The following is an 18,200-nucleotide window of genomic DNA, read 5'->3' on the forward strand; positions in this document are numbered from 1 at the left end:
TAATATTGTGTCATGGTGTAACGTTTTTGGTTAGGAAAACGATTTGGATTGGAAAAAAGAGAGGATAACGTACGCGAGGTAGGCGGAAGTACAATGGAGATGGCGTTGTCTAACAAGATGAAAGACGCGAATTATGATTTAAATTTAAAAAGAACAGGAGTGTGAAACTGAACGGAATGAAAAATTGGGAATAGAGCTCATGTTTGTATATGATTATACAAAAAAGGTTAAATAAGTAGGTTATTGCTTTTAATGAATTCTAAGATAGGAAGAAAATTTTTATTTTTAGGATTGTACAGGAAAGGTACTATATTGAACGGTGGTAAAAACCCGTTTTCAATAAGAGATGACTCGAGTTGTTTTTTGGAATCTGAGTAACCAGCGCAGGCCCATAGTACGTGATTGATATCCTCGTCAGGGAAACCGCACAAAGCGCACCCCCCCCCCCATAATCTATAAAATTTGTTCTAGCTAGGCTAGCAGCTAGGTTGTAGTGATTGGATCGTAGCCTTGAAATAGTTACTATTGATTTCCTATCGAGTTTAAATTTGGGAAACCATGGTTTGTTGAATTTCGATGAATCAAAAAAGGTTTTAAAGTAATATTGGCCAATTCCTGAAGATTCCGAGGCTTTACCTCAAGCTTCTAAGGCAGAGATTAGGTGTAGGGGAAGGATTACTGACCAAATATCAGTGTGTGGGAGTTTTATATCCAGAAAGGTTCCATCTTTAGAGGCAATTTTAGCCAAATTGTCGGCGTTTTTATTGCCTGAAATACCCTTTTGACCAGGAATCCATATTAGAGTTATATTAAGGTTATTACCTCTAGCTATATAAAGAAGATTTCGAATCTTGGAAATAAGATACGACGTTAAAGAAGAATCGTTGAAGTATTGACAAGCTTGAAGTACACTTTTTGAGTCCGAGAAAATGAGTGAACTGGGAATGTTGTTATCCAAGATGTGCTTAATTGTCTCATTAATCGCTAGTGCTTCTGCTGAGTAGATAGAAGCATGTTCTGAAATCCTGATTTTGATTTCTACATTTAATTGCGGGGAATATACAGAGACCCCAACAAATGATTCTGGGAATTTTGAGCCGTCGGTGGAAAAGTGGGCAAAATCCGAAAATGGAAGTTTAGTAAAATTGCTGAAAACTTTTTCAGGGTATTTGCTGTGCTTCAATGTTAAGCCTATTTGTAAATTGATCGCAGGTTGGAAAAACTTCAATGGGTAGGGACTTAAAAAATGTAACGGAGTGGCTGAGTTTAAGACTCTGTCTTTATAACCCATGAGTTTGTAGAAGGATTTTAGTAGGAAAAAGCTCTTATGCAGGTTGAATAGGGTCAAGCCATTTTTTGTTATGTGGTACAAGTTATATAGAATAGAATGGACTGGGTGATTAGCTGTGAGGAAAGTTTTTATTAAAAATTTGTCAGATAGTAGTTGAAATATGGACTTTAAGGAGAATTCTTTCAGTTCAGCTTGCATAACAATGATAGCTGTGGATATTCGGTGTCCGGAGATAACACGTAAAAATCTATTATGCAGTTTGTTAAGTTTCCTGAAAAATATATCCCCGCTATAAATGGATAGAACGTGACTGCCATAGTCAAAAGAGCTCCTACCTAGAGAACGGAATAAAATTTAGAGAGTCTAGGGGTGAGAACCCCACCAAGTACCATATAAGCATTTCAAGATGTTGATGACCTGATTGCCTCTATTGATCAGTTTTGAGAAGTGTAACTCCCAAGATAAGGTACAATGAAAAATGATCCCTAAAAAAGTAGCTGACTCAGATGGAATAATGGTTTGGTTGTCGATAGAGATATGGACATTATCTGGTAGGTTTTTGATTGGGATTGGAAAAATGTCTAATTTTGATTTATCTGGGGAAATAGATAAACCCCTTTCCTTCAAAAGGTTATTTATGTCGGTTAAACTTTGTTGGAGAACATAAATACATTCCTTCAATTCATATGAAGTAAAATAAAGGGCTATATCATCGGCAAATTCTAAAATTTTGCAGCCAGGGTAAAAGATTGAATGTAGTTTCTGCGTGTAATTGGTGTACGAGACCGGGCTGAGAATGCAACCCTGCGGAAGGCATTTTTTGATAGTGAATGGGCCTTTATTTTCGCCATGGACTCTAAAGAAAAGCCTTAGTTTTTGGGTTAGACTGGAAATGAATTTACAGATTTTAATGGTAAGACCAATCTCCAACAGGACATTAGTTAAAATATTTGGAATGACATTATCATATGCGGCTTTTACATCTAAAAACAGACAGGCTGTATATTGGTTTTTAGCTTGGGATAAATAAAATTCCGAGGAGAGGATAGTCAGGTTATCAGCAGGAAATATTTCCAGGAATCAGGGAAGATACTTTCATCAATTATATGATTTAAGATATGTAGTAGATGCAGACGGGAGGCTTTTGGAAGGTTCAATATTACCTCATAACTAATTTTATCGAGTCCAGGAGAAGATTTGAGTTTCAAACTTTTCAGAATGAAAGCCATCTCCAGAAAAGTAAAGGGTTGATCCAAAATTTCAACTTTCTGTAGTGCAGCATAGTTATTTGGAGGAAGAGAAATAGGAGTATTGTTGTAAAGGGAGGAATTGCTTTCTAAGAAGAAATTTGGGAGAGAAGGAATCACCACATAAGAAAAATCATTTGACATCGCTAAGAAGCTCTCGATATAGGCATTCATATTATCTAGTGCATACAAGTTTATAGACCTAGCGGAAGGCGATGGTAGGTTCAATAGTCTGTGACAAAACCCTCTTCTTTTATTCCAAACATTAGAAATAGGGGAATTGAATGACAAAGATTCAGAGTATGATCTGAGAGTGGTGCGTTTAATGACTTTAAATCTTTTTGTGGTTAATGCCTGGTATTTTTGGAAATCAATTAAGTTCTCGTAGTCAGAGGAGGCCATATAGTGTTTAAATTTTGCTAATCTTATACGAGAAATCATGTCGCATTCATTGTTCCACCAGGGGGGGGGGGTTGTATAGAATTTTTTCCTTGAAGGCTTTCTTTCTAATTTGGGATCCGCCTTGTGAAGGGCATACATAATTGTAATATGCATGGGTAATATAAAGAGATTTTAATTCAGGAAGATTGTCATCTTTATGGATTGAATTTGCTGATGGACAGGAGGATTCACATCCCCAAGATGGGTGATGTGCATTGAATTCTCCTCCAACTAAGATAGGGAAAAAGTATGAAGTCGAATCAAAGAAAGTTCGCCAATTAATTGGTCTAGTAGGAGCGCGGGGATTTCTATTAAGATTTACAATTAGTAATTGACCCAGGTCAGTTGGAATGGCCACTGATAATGTATCAAGGGTGTCATCTATACAATAGATTGTATCTATTTGTTTAAATGGAATGTCATTTCTAATGGCTATCAAAAGACCACCACCCAACCGACCAGGGCGATCCTTCCTTATAACATTAAAACCCTGAGAATAAATCTGAACTGGGGATTAATCCAGGTCTTACTCAAGAGAATTAAATCAAATTTGTGTGAGATTTTTTCCAGTGAGTCTTTCTTCGGGAAAACACCTCGACAATTCCAGTGAAGAATATTTAAAGAACTCTCCGTAGCCATTATCTAATGTAAAATATGGGGGGTCGCGGTCTGTGAGGAGGGTATAGAATTAGGAATCAGAGGGGTGGTGAAGAGGCAATTGAGATTATTTAGCATGGCTAGGAAAGGAGCCATTTGGCTACACAGCTGTGACAGAAAAGACATCATCTGAGCAAGACTTTCGGCAAACTGAGGAAGAAGGGATGAATTAGAGGGAGGAAAGGATGTAGCACCATGAGGATTAAAATTTGTCTGTGAAACAGGGATATTAGTTACATCGATATTATTAGAAAAATTAGGAACTCTTATAAAAGGACTCGAGGCAATTTTTCGGTTTCTTTGATTGGAGTTTTCCGTGGAAAGTTAAAAGTGCGACATGTTGTTTATCCTTATATTGGACCCGTGATTTTGGTTTTGAGAAAGATGTGATAGATGCAAAAGTTTCATGTAGGCTTGAAGTAGGATTACCCGTGGCAGAGTCAAAGTTCACGTCTCCGAGGTTCGGGAAGGTTCAATAGCTAAAGTTGGGCGCCTGTGGAGGAACAGAAACAGATTTCGGTGGTCCTTTAAGCAGCGATTTTATATCGAAGGTAGAATTACTTGCTTGCGTGCGTTTCTTCTCTTGATGGAAAAGGCGTGTGGCATCATTGATAGGGATATTTCTGAAGGCTGCGATCTTTCTAATACAAATTTGGTCTATATAGACTGGACATTTCTTGTCAGAAGCTAAGTGTGGACCTTTACAATTAAGACAGATTTGAGAATTATCTTGGGGATATTTAGCTCCAGTGTTGTGGGGAGTTCCACAACAAGAACGACATCGAGGGTTTTTGCATTGTTTTGCAACATGACCGAATCTACAGCATTCATAGCAGATTCTTGGTTGGGAGATGTAGGGTTCTACTTTGACTCTAAGTTGGAAGATGTCAATGAAATCTGGGACCTCCTGACGTTCAAATCTAATCTGCATCGTTTTTGTCTGGACGAATTCTCCCTTGTCGTTCTTAACAACAAAGCGACAAGCACTAATAACCGGGGATTTGGAATTTGTAACAGAGTATCTAATTATATCCTCATTAGATATTTCCATAGGAATATCGCGCACTATGCCCTCACGAGCGACCCGATAGTTAGGGATAAATGCAGAGAGATTGGATTTGGCCAAGAGAACCGAACTGTCAATGATCTTGTTGGCAGTTTTACCATCGTGATATTCTACTAGAACTCTGTAGGAACCAGGTTTCTCAATATGTTTTATTAGTCCGGGGAAAGAAGTGCGGAGAATCTTCCTAACCACCATGACGTGCTTAGATTTGCAATCTTTTGTTGGTTTAACAGTTACGAAGAAGGGACCTTTATTATGGAGCTTTATATCTGTTTTTAAATAGTTTCTCATAGGAGTTGAAAACTCCCGAATCATTTCTGTTGTAAATTTTGCTTTTCTCTGAAGAAGAAGCATCGAGCAGGTGGAAGGAGTTTCCCTTTGTCGGTCTCTCCTTTAACGCGTTGAGGTTAGGGGCGACAGTACGTATTGGCGAGGTACTCAGATTCCGTACATTCTGGGATTTTTGGATTTCGTTACTCAGGTTTTGGACGGAGTTACTCACCATATTCTCGTCCAATTCAGAATCAAATTCCACATCCATGAATTTTGTTTGCAAACCAATGTTGTGAGTGAAATTGTCGTTGTCCGGGGGATCCAATTTCACAGAGGAGTTCGCCATGTTTTTGGCGTAGGCCTTTTGGCCTTTCTCATAAAGTGGACCACCTACCTGTGATCAGTATCAGGTAGTACGGGGTCAGGAAAATAAGGAGGACAGGGGAGGTTTAAGGAAACGACACTTTAGCACAGCAAGTGCTGTTATCGCCTTGAGAAAATCGCCTTCCAGCTTGATTAGAAATTGAGTTAGCATCCTTCGCTTTTACTTACTGCCGACACAATAGTTATAAATATTTATAAATACGGCGGTTGAAAGTTGATTAAGTTATAAAACGTGCTTTTAAACACGTTTTTAATTTTCTTTGCAAATTTGAATTAAAAAATTATGAACGCATCGCGGTCAAATGATTTTTGTTTTTGATTGAGTTGTTCAATGACTTGTAGAGGGGCCAAGATTTATGAAACAGATAGTAGATCGTCATGGAGTTCTTGTAATTCCAGAGAATTCTGATGCTTAAGGGTACCAGTACAACTGGCACTTAATTTTGAGGTCCAGGACCAAATACTACGGCGGACCTTCGGAATACCAGTACCCGGATTAAGTGTCTCACTGCAATCCTTAAAATAATGCCTCCTGAAATAATGCCTCATCACATTTGGAATTCCACCACCAGTGTTGGGTCTTCCACTTACCCCATGCGAGCCACATAGGAACGGCCCACATTTCGCCAGAATTTTTAACACATAAACCATAAAATGATCATAAACTCTAGACGGGTTCAAACTGCCATTCAATTTCTGAACGAGGATTGAATTGGCTCCTTAACGCCTTTGCGGGAGAGGAACCAATCCAAAGACTTGATGTAAAATCTCCTAAATGAGGAGCTGGATATTATAGGAATAGTGCCAATAAACCTATTCACCAGAAAATAATCGAAATTATAGTTATCCTCAAAAACCGACACCAAGGCTAGGAAAGCTGAAGAAGCAGAAATAAAGACAAAATCCAGGTTCGAACTAGATTGTTCCATACACGGAAGAAAAGTAGGCTCATGGTTGTTCAAGGCAACCAGATCCCTGTCAGGAGCAGCTATACTCAATTGCTTGCTCGACGCATTCTCCCAAATTGCGCCCCACATTCCGGAAACAGCATTGAAATCCCGATAAGGAACATATGATTCACTCCGTTTGCACAGTTAATTAAATAACATTAACTGTCATATTTAGTATCACGTATAAAAGAAAAAATGATCGAAAGGACTGTAATAGAATCCATGGAAATAAGTAGAAAAATGCCTACTACATCCAAAGCTCTTAGAAAGAGACCAACCAGGTCAAGTTTCCTGAAACCGAGACCTTTTTTGACTAACATAGCCAAACCACCCCCTCTATCTCTTAGTCTGTCACATCTGCGTGTTATGTAGCCAGGGAATACCCACACCTGCTTCGAATGCAACTAAGTTTCAGTAACACAGAACACGTCCAGATCAAACTCCGCGAGAATTATGTCTTTTCCGCCCTCTTCTACAAGACACTGTGCACATTTCAGTTAACAAATTTTAACTTATACCCTTGAGCACTTCTACCATCTCAGCTATTACTCAGAAAGACAAAATTTAAATCTCACTGAAGCTACTTTAAAAAAAAACAGAACCAAATCGAATTTAGGAAACTCTCGGATTGAATAGATTCTATTTTGCTTTATAGTTTAACTAAATTATCTATCGAATTATCATCTTCCTAGGCACATTACCACACAAGAAAACAATTTTAGATTTCTCTTCAAAATAAATAAAACTTAACCACAAATAATGACCTAGAGAACTATATTCAGCTGCAAATGGATCCAGCGTGAACAAGCACATTTTCTCGATTCTTGGATTTGACCAATTTTCATTTTAACTTAAAAGTCGAGTAACTGATTCGATAATCATAGTATTTCCAAGTAACATACTAGAAAAAAGTTTGTTCCATCTTGAAGGATTCAAAAGGACTTTGACATCCGATATATCAATATTCCTGATAATAGGACCCCCTTCAATGCTAGTTGATTATGAGAAATGATTTGTGGACTAATTACCGTATGTTCCAGTTTTTTCGGTTAAATTATTATTAAAAAGGCTCGGATGACACTTCGTCCTGATCAGTAGTTAAGTTTATAAAGCCTAAATTCCTCCGCCTTGAGCCAGGAACTACCATACCTCGTTGGACAAGAACTTAGTCCACCTGATCGTAACCATAGTCATGTAGAAATTTATATTTCATAATTATCAATTTAGAAGAATAGACAGGTCAGTCTCTAGAAGAAGTGGAATGGCTGTTTTGACAGTTGGCACATCAAACCTTTCTCAATTGGCATTGATTAGCAAAGTGTCTGGATCTCTAGCATCTATAGAAAAGTATCGGAGCGGGAATTACCGGAATCATCAGAAACTCCCACCTCGAAAAGAAGACTATATTCGGTATACTTAAAGAAGACTAGTTAAATTCAACCTTATCAAACAGGATAATATATGTATTGGTACTACTTCTCAAAGGCAGAATCGAGTTCTAGTACGATGGATCAACGCGATTGGAAATACAGAGAGGAGAATATTTTAGATAAATAGTAGCTTATTTTCTCATGCGCGTGTATCGGGAAATAGTCGCTATGCAAATTTCACTTACTAGGTATGTATTACTAGGTATAAAAATGTGACCAGGATGGGTTTAAGGATGTACACTACCTATACAATCAATCTCAAAAGTTGCCTATTTTTAAAATGATTGATCAAATCGATAAAAAGAGATCTATTATTATTTCCTGTAAATCTTGATGGAGGCTTCCAAGCACACTTCAGAAAAAAATAATCTAGGTTGAAATGATTTATTTAACAATAGCTATTTAAAGATTTAGTTTTTCCTCTCTCTTTAGGGAAAACTTACAATTTTTATTTAATCCTAATGATCAAGGCCTTATTTTATTCTTCGAAGGGTTCTCTAAATTTCTATTTGGGTTGATTTTATTTTAAAAAATTAATTGAGAAATCATAAGTTATTATTGTTATAAACAATCATAGTGTACATTTTAATTAACAACATTCAAATAAAATTGTATAGAATCCTTCAAAGAATAAAATGAGGCCTTGATCATTGGGATTAAATAAAAATGGTAACTTATCCCTAAGGAGAAAGGAAAAACTAAGCCTTTAAGTAACTACTGTTAAATAAATAATTTTAATATGATTTATTTTGTTCTGAAGTATGCTTAGAAGCCTCCATTAAGATTTACAGAAAGTAATAGTAAAACTTTTTTTGTCGATTTCATAAATCATTTTAAAGATAGGCAACTTTTGAGATTGATTGTACGTAGTGTACATGGGCTTCCGGTTGTAACTTCCTCACATCTTTATTCCGAAAAAAATATCCGAGGACAGTAGCTAATTTTGCCGATTTTTTTTATAAGTAAAAAATGAACCAATCTTGAAGTTCGGCCAAGAAAATTTAGATATTTTTAATATCTTTAATTTATAAATAAACTTATACCTGCGAGTTTGCGCTTGAAAATATACAGGCCTTCAAAGCAGACTACACGAATATCCATATCGCTTCCACTCTAAATCTATGTCCCCAAAAAATGCTTTATTGGTTGGCCTTTGAGAGTATGTATGGACAAGTGAGTGTATGGAAGTTCTCAAGAGGCAAAAATAATATCTTCGATCTCATTATGCACACGTGCTGCTTCTCGAGTTATATAACTGTTTTGGTAATAAGCGGGTCAATTTCAAATTCGGACCTACCTCAACCTCTGCTCATGAGTCTCGGCATTCATCATAGCATTATTCAGTTCTTCTTCCCATTGCTTTTCCTTCCTTTCTTCTTCTATTCTTTTCAATTCCCATTCTCGATTAAAGGTGAGATATTCTGGTATACATTCGAGTTTTTTGGACTTTGGACTTCCTTCTGCAGCCAGGACATCCTGAGCCAGGGATTTTACCTCGAGCGATCTGTATTAAGATCATCTGCAAAAATTATAATCTATCGCTTGGTCTTTTTGATTCACCAAGCAGATACCTGCTTGATGAGCTTCAATTCAATATTCTATTTTCCTCTGCCTGCTTTTTTATAAATAAAATTTGTAATACTCGGGGTTCCTCCTAGTCAGGTAACTGCTGAAAGCCAGGAAATTAAAAGCCTTTCTATGAAAAACATTTTATACGGGAAATTGATATTTCTTGATGAATTTAACCCAAATTTAATTTAATTCTGATCATTTAAATTTAGGTGAAATTTGGCTAAATTTAAACTTAACATTTTTGAAAATGTAACCTTCTTAGTTGAAAATTCATCTCTCAGATTGAAAAAGTAGCTATGGGTAAAAATTAAATTCTTTGGTTGAAATCTATTTTTTTTTAGTTAAAAGCTCATGTATTTTATTTGTTTTTTTTCTCTGGAATATTCATCACTATTATTAAAAATTCATTTTTTTGGTTGAAAATTAATTTTTAAACTGAAAATGTGCTTATTTCATTTTTGCTTGAAAATTGATCTTTTATCGTTGAAAATCCAGTTATATTGTTGAAAATACATATTTTTAGGTTTAACTTAACTTTTTTTTATTGAAAAATATAACATTTTTGGCGGAATTATAAACTGTCACGCTTTTTGTTGAGAATTAATTTTTTTAAATCAAAGATTCATCTCTCTGGTTAAAAATTGAACTAGTTTTGTTGCAATATCCTTTTTTTCCTTAGTTGAGATTCAGTTATTTTAACTGAAAATTTGATTCTTCCTTTTTTAGTTCAAAATCTATATTTTAAGTTGAAAACTTTACTATATGGTCACAAGTTGAAAATTATCTAGAAGTAAAAAACAAAGTTTTGTAAAAAGAAAGTTTGGATTATTTTAATATCAAAAGTAGGCTTAGGGTCTATCATTTTATGACAACAAATGGACTTAAATATACCTTTACCTTTTGAAGCATATATTTTCCCTTACATACAAATTCTTTAAAACTTCATGCTCGGAAGATTTTTGGGGACGCTGATTGCGATTTTGGAGTTAAGTTTTCGAAAATTTCCAAACTCAAAATGACGGATCTCATATGACGGACGAATAATGTAAAAATATGTCCCGTGGCTTTAAAATGTCCTCTCAAAAGTTTTGCAGGTCAAAACATGAAAAAATTGGACCCGTGGCTTCAAAACGGGTTAGCAAGGATTTTGTCGGTGGCTGATTACGAACCTGAAAATAAAAATTCCAAAATTGAAGACGGCGAATCAAATATGGTGGTAAAAAAATGCAAAAAAGGTTGTTGTGACTGCTAATTTCAATTTTGGATTTTGAGTTCAAATTCGTAATCAGCGACCCAAAAAAAACCGTATAACCATTTTGAAACCACGGAACTTATTTAAAAAAATTCTTTCGACCATATTAGATACCCAAAATCGGAACCGACATTTGAAATTTTTTAATTTTGACTTCTGATTCGTAATAAGCGACCTAAAAAACTTCCTAAACTTTATTTTCTGCTAATTAACTATTGTTGATTAGTCACAATTACATGAAGTGTGCAAAAAGGCTGTATTTTTTTCTTTGTTAACTCATTAATGCGCAAATGCACATTTTTGTGCACACATTTTCAAATACACAATTTTCTTGAAAAAACAAAGTTACTTTTGAACTAAAATCCTATAAAGGGCGTTTTCGAAAGTGCTGTTTCAGAATCTGCAACTCAGTTTGTGAAATGAATTCAAAAACTTTATTATTTTTTAGTTTAAAAAAACGAAGTGTATACACTGTCGGTACCGACAAAAAAATCGTCGGTACCGACATTTTTTTACCGGTATTTAAAAAAAGCATACTTCTAGAAAGTTACCGGTTGATCGCGTGTATTCATGGAATTCATGGAATTCATGGAAATCAAGGAATTCATGCAATTCAAAGAATTCAGGAATTCAAGTAATTCATGCAATTCAAGGAATTCAAGTAATTCATGTAATTCAAGGAATTCATGCTATTTAAGGAATTCGTGGAATTTAAGCAATTTATAGAATTCATGGAATTCGCGGAATTCTTGGAATTCAAGGAATTCATAGAATACAAATTTCTCTAACTTTTCTTTAACATCTCGTGGGGAAGGGGGCTGAAAGACACTCCTGTTAATAGTTACAGAAATAATGTTGGTCAAATCCCTACCCCTTTCCAACGTCTAGTGGGGGCGGGAAGGCACCCCTGTAACTGTTCATAGAAATAATTTTGTTCGAGCCCCTACCCCTTTCCAACGTCTATGGGGGGGGGGGGGGCACACCTGTGACTGTTGGCAGAAATAATTTTGGTCGAACCCCGACCCCTTTCCAAAGTCTAGTATGGGGCGTGAAGGCACCCAGCTGACAGTTCACAAAAATAATTTTAGTCGACCCCGACCCCTTTCCAACCTCTCGTGGGGGAGGCACTCCTGTGACTGTTCACAAATATAATTTTAGTCGGACCCCTACCCCTTTCCAACGTCTATTGGGGAGGGGGAGCGGTAAGGCACCCCTATGACTGTTCACAGAAGTGATTCTTGTCGAACGCCGACCTCTTTTCAACGTATTTGGAGGAGGGGGTACACCCCTGTGACTGTTCACAGAAATAATTTTAGTCTAACCCTGACCCCTTTCCAACGTCTCGTGGGAGAGGGGGCACCCCTCTGAATGTTCACAGAAGTAATTTTGGTCGAACCTCGACCTCTTTCCAATGTCTCATCAGGGATGCACCCCTATTACGGTTAACATAAATAATTTTGGACGACCATCGGCTCCTTTCCAACCTCTCGTGGGGGACGGGAAGGCACCCCTCTGACTGTTCACAAAAGTTATTTTGGTCGAACCCCGACACCTTTCCAACGTCTCCTGGGGGGTGCACCCCTCTGACTGTTCACAGAAATAATTTTAGTCGAACCCCGACCCCTTTCTAACGTCTAGTGGGGGAGGCACCCCTGTCAATGTACACATAATTAATTTTGGTCGGACACCGACCCCTTTCCAACGTCTCGTGGTGGGCGGGAAGGCACCCCTGTGACTGTTCACAGAAATAACATCTTCCAAAGATTTTTAGTCTGGGAAACAAACTAGCAAGATGGCCGATATTGAGGATCGAACAATAGCATTAAATACATTTGAACAAAATTAATTGGTTAATATCTTCTTCTTGCAGTCTAAACTCTTACCTAAAAATATGCTTTTAAAAAAAACTGGTAAAAAATTGTCGGTATCGATAAAAAACAAAATTGTCGGTATCGGTAATTTTTTTTACCGACACCGACAATTTTTTTACCAATACCGGCTTTGTATATACAACCTTTCTAGAACTCTTTTTGCGATGTGATATCTACTATTTAATTAGTCATAAAAAAGTAGGCTAATATCATCCTAAACATGTTTTCATAAGCACGAAAGCAACTAAGACATTCAAAGTTCAACCTCTGACCTCGATGAGAAAGTGGACGATTTAATTCTGTTAGAGTAAATTTGCACATGGATTTTCTTTTTTTTAAGCTTGGCAATGTTTGCACCACTCTAATCTAAACTCTAATAAAAATGGTAATACAATAATAGAATTAAGAATGCTGTTTAATGTATGCCTAAAGTATTTTAAAAATGAAAATTTTGAATGATAATATTCAATACTCGCCTTTGCTTGGCCAAACGTTTCTTTTTCTTATGGAGTGGTCTCTCTTCAATAATCATCTCCTCAAGTTCGTGAGTGGGGTCACAATTCAAATGATCCTTTGGAGGGGTGAAAGGAGGCTTGACTTTTTTACTCAACACCATGTCGAAATCTAATTCGCTCATGATAGAAATATACTTAAATTCTTTGAGAGTCGATACTCGTGCATCAGGAGCTAAAGTTAAAAGTCGATCGAGTAATTCTTGTATTGAAGAACTCCAGTGTTTTGGAGAATGTCTTCCATCTTGCAGAATTTCCAGCGCTTCTCTGTGAGTTGTAGATGCATGAAGAGGATAAGGCCGTGTTCCTGCAAGAATTTCCCATGCCAAAATTCCCAAACTCCACCAATCTACTGAATATCCATATCCTAGAACTCCCGTTTCATCGCAAGAGCACATGTAAATTTCTGGAGCTAGAAAATACCGGGATAATCAAATATTACAATGTTCCGTACGACGGGACTGAGCGGGGCATGTTTTTAGATTTTTCTCAATAAATTACCAAAATGAAATATAATTATTTATTAATGCTTTCAATGCACCATTTCTGATCATTTTTTCATATTAGGAAGTTTAAAGATTTAATTTAGTTAGAAGTAACTATAGTTGTTGCAATCCACAGTATGTCCATTTTTACTCTTTAAGATAGGACTAAGGCGTCTACTTTTCAGGAAAAGGCAAAAAAGCTATTCTGTAATACTAAATAGCAAGTATCAGAAATTATAAATTTCTCTTGTTGTTTTAAAGTTCGTATTATTATATAAGGAAGGCACCCTATCAGTTTGATAGTATTATTCTTAGAACTTTTTTAGATGTATAAAATTTTATCTTCATATTTTCTTGTACCTTTATTTGTTTCTGAAAAAATAAAAAAAAAAAGATCCATTTGAATCAGTTGTTTGCCACGAATGAAACTAACTTCAGGTCCTATGTGTATAAGCATAGGATATGAAGTTATACAGTGATAAAACGTTACGTGGAGTGGTATGGAATGGAGGCGTGGACAAAATTACCACGTATTTTTTAAAAATGTCAGCCGCGTTTTATTCTTTTTCTACTTTACAATTTTTTGAATATCAATTGAAAGAGGAAGAATTTAAACGTCGAACAAACGAATAAAATCCCGAATATCTACATTCTTGACAACATTGGCACATCGTTGTCAACATGGATAACTGTGCACCGGCCAATATATGTACATCGACATTTTGACGTGCACAGATGGTACCCTACCAACTATGCACATATCAATAATTAGATCCAAGATTAGATCAGATTTTCAACTTAAAAGTCCACGTGCACACACGTGATACTCCCAGCTTTGCATTTCTCAATTTAGGATGAGTACAAATGTGCACGGAATAACTGGAATGACTGCGAACTTGCACAGATGGGACACTTCCAACTGTGCACGTCGACAATTACACGTGTCCAGATGGAGCACTCACAACTGTGCACATGAACTTATGAGCTGAATACTTGATCGTATTAATTGAGACGTTCACAGTTGGAAGTATCCTATATGTGTACCTCAACCGTTTTTAGCGTACCACCTATGCTTCCTGTGACCATGGACGCGGACAGTCGCTCCGTGCACAGTTGTTCAGGCTTCAATTCAAACATATACATATATTATGCGGTATTTACGAAACACTTTTAGATTAGAGATTTTTAGACTTTGAGAATTGACAATGTTTTTCATGTGCAGGCAAGTTATAGGATTTTTCTCTTTGGGTTTCTAATGACTTTATTCAACAAAATACTGCATCGAGTGAGTTCCTTAAGGGTGCTGGTTAAATCTGACTTTGATTTTTTTTATAAGTATTGCACTGACTCAGTATATATTTTTTCCGAAGGATTTATGAACGAAAGAAAGAAAACTTGTCGAATAGCCGGGGTTTTGCGAGATCCTCATTTAAATAAAATGTTGAAAAATAAAACCTTTTTTAAAGGAAATCATTATTTTCACGACAAATATTAATTTTGCGAAAGAGATAAATTAGCCACGAATTGATGATGGTGACTCTAAATTTTGCGAAATACGTCGCGAAATGGCTAACAACTACAGTTACAATATACACACACAGAGCAGGTAAGTTAATGCCCTTTCTCCATTTCGGCACGTATTTCGCCAAATTTAGAGTTACCATCATCAATTCGTGCCCCCTCGACAACTTGGTACCTGTCGAGAATTATTTAATGATGTCAGAATTGCGAGTGACAAAATAAATTTGCAAACAATTCGAACCGTTAAAATGCTGTCGTCTGCTACCCGCTGATTTCTTTCTTTCGCAAAATTAATATTTGTCGTGAAAATAATGATTTCCTCAACGAAAGGTTTAATTTTTCAACATTTTATTGATCTGAGGATTTGGAAAAAAAATATATTTAGTTAGTACCGTACCTAAAAAAAATTCAAAATTAGATTTAACCAACACCCTTAAATAAAACTAAATAAACCTGGATTGTATTAATTGTTACTGAATTCAAATTGATGCAATTTATCTCTTAAAAATTCTATTACATAATTTGAAATTCTAAAGTTGTGAGTTGAATTACAAAATTCAACTTTAATATAATATATTATTCGCTTTATACATACCCATGTATGGCTTCGTTCCTGACATAGAAGTTGCTAATTGCCCATCTTCCAATCTCGTTGCAATATTGAAATCAGTAACGTGAGCATGACCTACGAAAAATGGATAAATCATATTTTTTATTTGTTAAAAAATCAAACACTTTATACGTGACTGATTATAGATGACCATTTCTATAACAAAAATGCGAATTCAAAATCAGCTTTCAATATTCGGTTGAGCTTTAATTCTCCTAGTTTCCAACTTGCAGAAAAGATGCTTAATTTATCAACAACGTTGATAATGCCCCGATGCCCTAAATGCAATGTTTAATTTCCCGGAAAATCATTTGCGATAAATTCCCTGTGTAAATCGGGTCAGAAATTCATTGCATTTCTGTCAACGCACGAAGTGAATAAATTTTATGCAAATAGATTTTATGTTTGCTTTCACGCCGTCATGTCTTCTATACTTTCACGTTATTTATAACTTTTGTGCTATTAAACTATTAACTTTCATCATTTGTTACCCCGGCGAATAAAACTTTCAAAGACAACATAGAAAACATTTGTGGTTGCATTTTCAACCACAAAACATTTAATTTTCAAACAAACAATTACATTTACTGTCATATAGTTGAACTTTCAAGCCAAAGAGAAGAATTTTCAGCAAAAAGTTAAAATTGTAACCAAATACAGTGAAACCCTTCAATAGCCCTCCCTTATATAGCCCTTCCGAGAATTGGCGCCGAACCGCACATAGGTATAACAGGAGCTACGTGGGGTGCGCGGCGTCTGGAGTTGTTACTCAGGCGTGAACAAATAAAAGCGGATCGGGCTATAATGGGTTAGTTCCCACTCACCGTCAGCCCCAGAATCGGCGCTATAGAAGAGTTTTACTGTAGTTGAATTTATAACCCATAAAAATGAATTTTCAACCAAATGGTCGAATTTTCAAATAAAAAATATGAAACTTTAACCATAAAGAGATAATTTTCCAACAAAATAATAATATTTTTAACCAAATAGTAAAAATTTTAACCAAAAGAGAAGAATTCTAAATCAACAATGTAATAGTAGAATTTCAATTAAAAAGAATGAGCTGTCGAGTAAAAAAGATGAATTTTTAACCAAGAAAGATGACTTTTCTGCCTAAATATGAATTTTCAATCCAAAAAGACGCATTTTCAATCTAAAATTAGGATAATTCGACAAAGCAGTTGAATATTTGAGCAAAAAGGATGATTTTTTAAGAAAACACTTTAATATTTAACAAACTAATGAAATTTCAACCAAACAATAGAATCTCTAATTAAATAGTTAAATTTTCAATCTACAATAATGAATTGTCAACCAAGTGGTTGCATTTTAAAACAAAAATGATTAAATGAAAATGGATGTTAGTTGTTTTTGTCTATTGGCCTGATTTATTGATTGAAAAATAAAGCAATTTCATCCGTCGACGCTGGATCTCATCACTTTACAAGCTGTTGGTGATTCGCATATTCGACTATCCTGCACTGGCGTACTCCAAGGGCACTCTGTCCGCTCCATCTTACTTCTTCTTACTTCTGCCTTTTTACTCGGACCTGCTTCGGTGCATGTCGGAGTGCACCAGTTCAGGATAACCGAATTTGCTATTTTTATCTTGTTAACACAAAGGGATGCTTTTCAGGTTGTTAACCAGTGAAAGATTGGCACATTCAAGAGCGCTAATGATAAGGACAATTAGACTAACAGAATATTCTAGGTAAAATCGTCGTATCTCTCTTGTAAGATCTCTTTACCTCTCTTTATTTTCATTTTCCTCGGGTATGCTGTTTTTGCCAGCTGGTGCCGAAAATTCGATAACGAACATGGTTCGTTTCTCGATGTACAGGGGAACTGTGCCAGGCCTCGAGTGCGCAACAGAAAAAATTGTCGAGAATATGAAGATACAGTACATGCGGCACTTCTCACTCGCGACAATTGACTCGATTTCCCTAGGAGCGTTTAGCGGAGTTGTAATAATGTTAATGCTGTAAGTGACAGATATGGTAATAAAGCACTTTTAGTGCGGAATTGTGCCTTCGGATGTTGGTCATTCCCGCATGAATTGAACATCTAGATAGTATGTGTACTAGATAATCGGGGTCGCATGACACGCTCTGAAGGAAAATGTCATTGGGAATGTCATGACTCAAAACGTATCCTTCATAGGTGACAGGTCCTAAATTCATTAACCTATGCACATTTTTCTAACCCAAACTCTATTCCAATCTGCTGAGAATATTCTAAAACACTCACTAAAGCAGATATTCCCAGCTAGGGGAAATTCCCGCCAGGCACACATGTTCAGCGTTCACCACTATTTCGCCTGGAGAGCGAGGGTGGTAGACGCGTACTTGATGCTCTCCTCTCCGACGCAAGCAGCACCGCAGAAACGAAATATTTGTTACGGTGCTTGGGGCGAATAACTATTCATAATAAAATTGTGATGGTGACTAGAATTTTAATTATTTTATTTCAGTATGTTAACATGTATTTTCAATTAATGTAATTCAGAGGAGAATTGTGCATAGTATTTATTTATTGTACTTTCTTCAATATTTTAATACCACAGTTTTGGTTGACTGATACTTTTGAAAGTCTAACAATATATTAACATGATGGAAAATGTGAAAGATAAGTTATATAA

At 36.0% G+C, this 18,200-nt stretch overlaps 1 protein-coding gene across 7 annotated transcripts in view; it reads right to left on the reverse strand.

Annotated features, from left to right (window-relative positions):
• The window catches only part of LOC117168312 (serine/threonine-protein kinase 32B), a 115,003-nt gene that overhangs the window by 11,780 nt on the left and 85,023 nt on the right, over positions 1-18,200 (reverse strand). For all 7 annotated transcript variants that reach the window (XM_033353876.1, XM_033353878.1, XM_033353879.1 and 4 more), the window contains 3 exons: positions 15,548-15,637; positions 12,911-13,358; positions 9,037-9,243 (listed from right to left, as the gene is read on the reverse strand). In XM_033353876.1, the coding sequence (XP_033209767.1) occupies positions 9,037-9,243; positions 12,911-13,358; positions 15,548-15,637 (745 nt within the window). The remainder of the gene's footprint in view (positions 1-9,036; positions 9,244-12,910; positions 13,359-15,547; positions 15,638-18,200) is intronic.

Source organism: Belonocnema kinseyi, chromosome 2 (assembly GCF_010883055.1).
Source record: "Belonocnema kinseyi isolate 2016_QV_RU_SX_M_011 chromosome 2, B_treatae_v1, whole genome shotgun sequence".
Taxonomy (NCBI): domain Eukaryota; kingdom Metazoa; phylum Arthropoda; class Insecta; order Hymenoptera; family Cynipidae; genus Belonocnema; species Belonocnema kinseyi.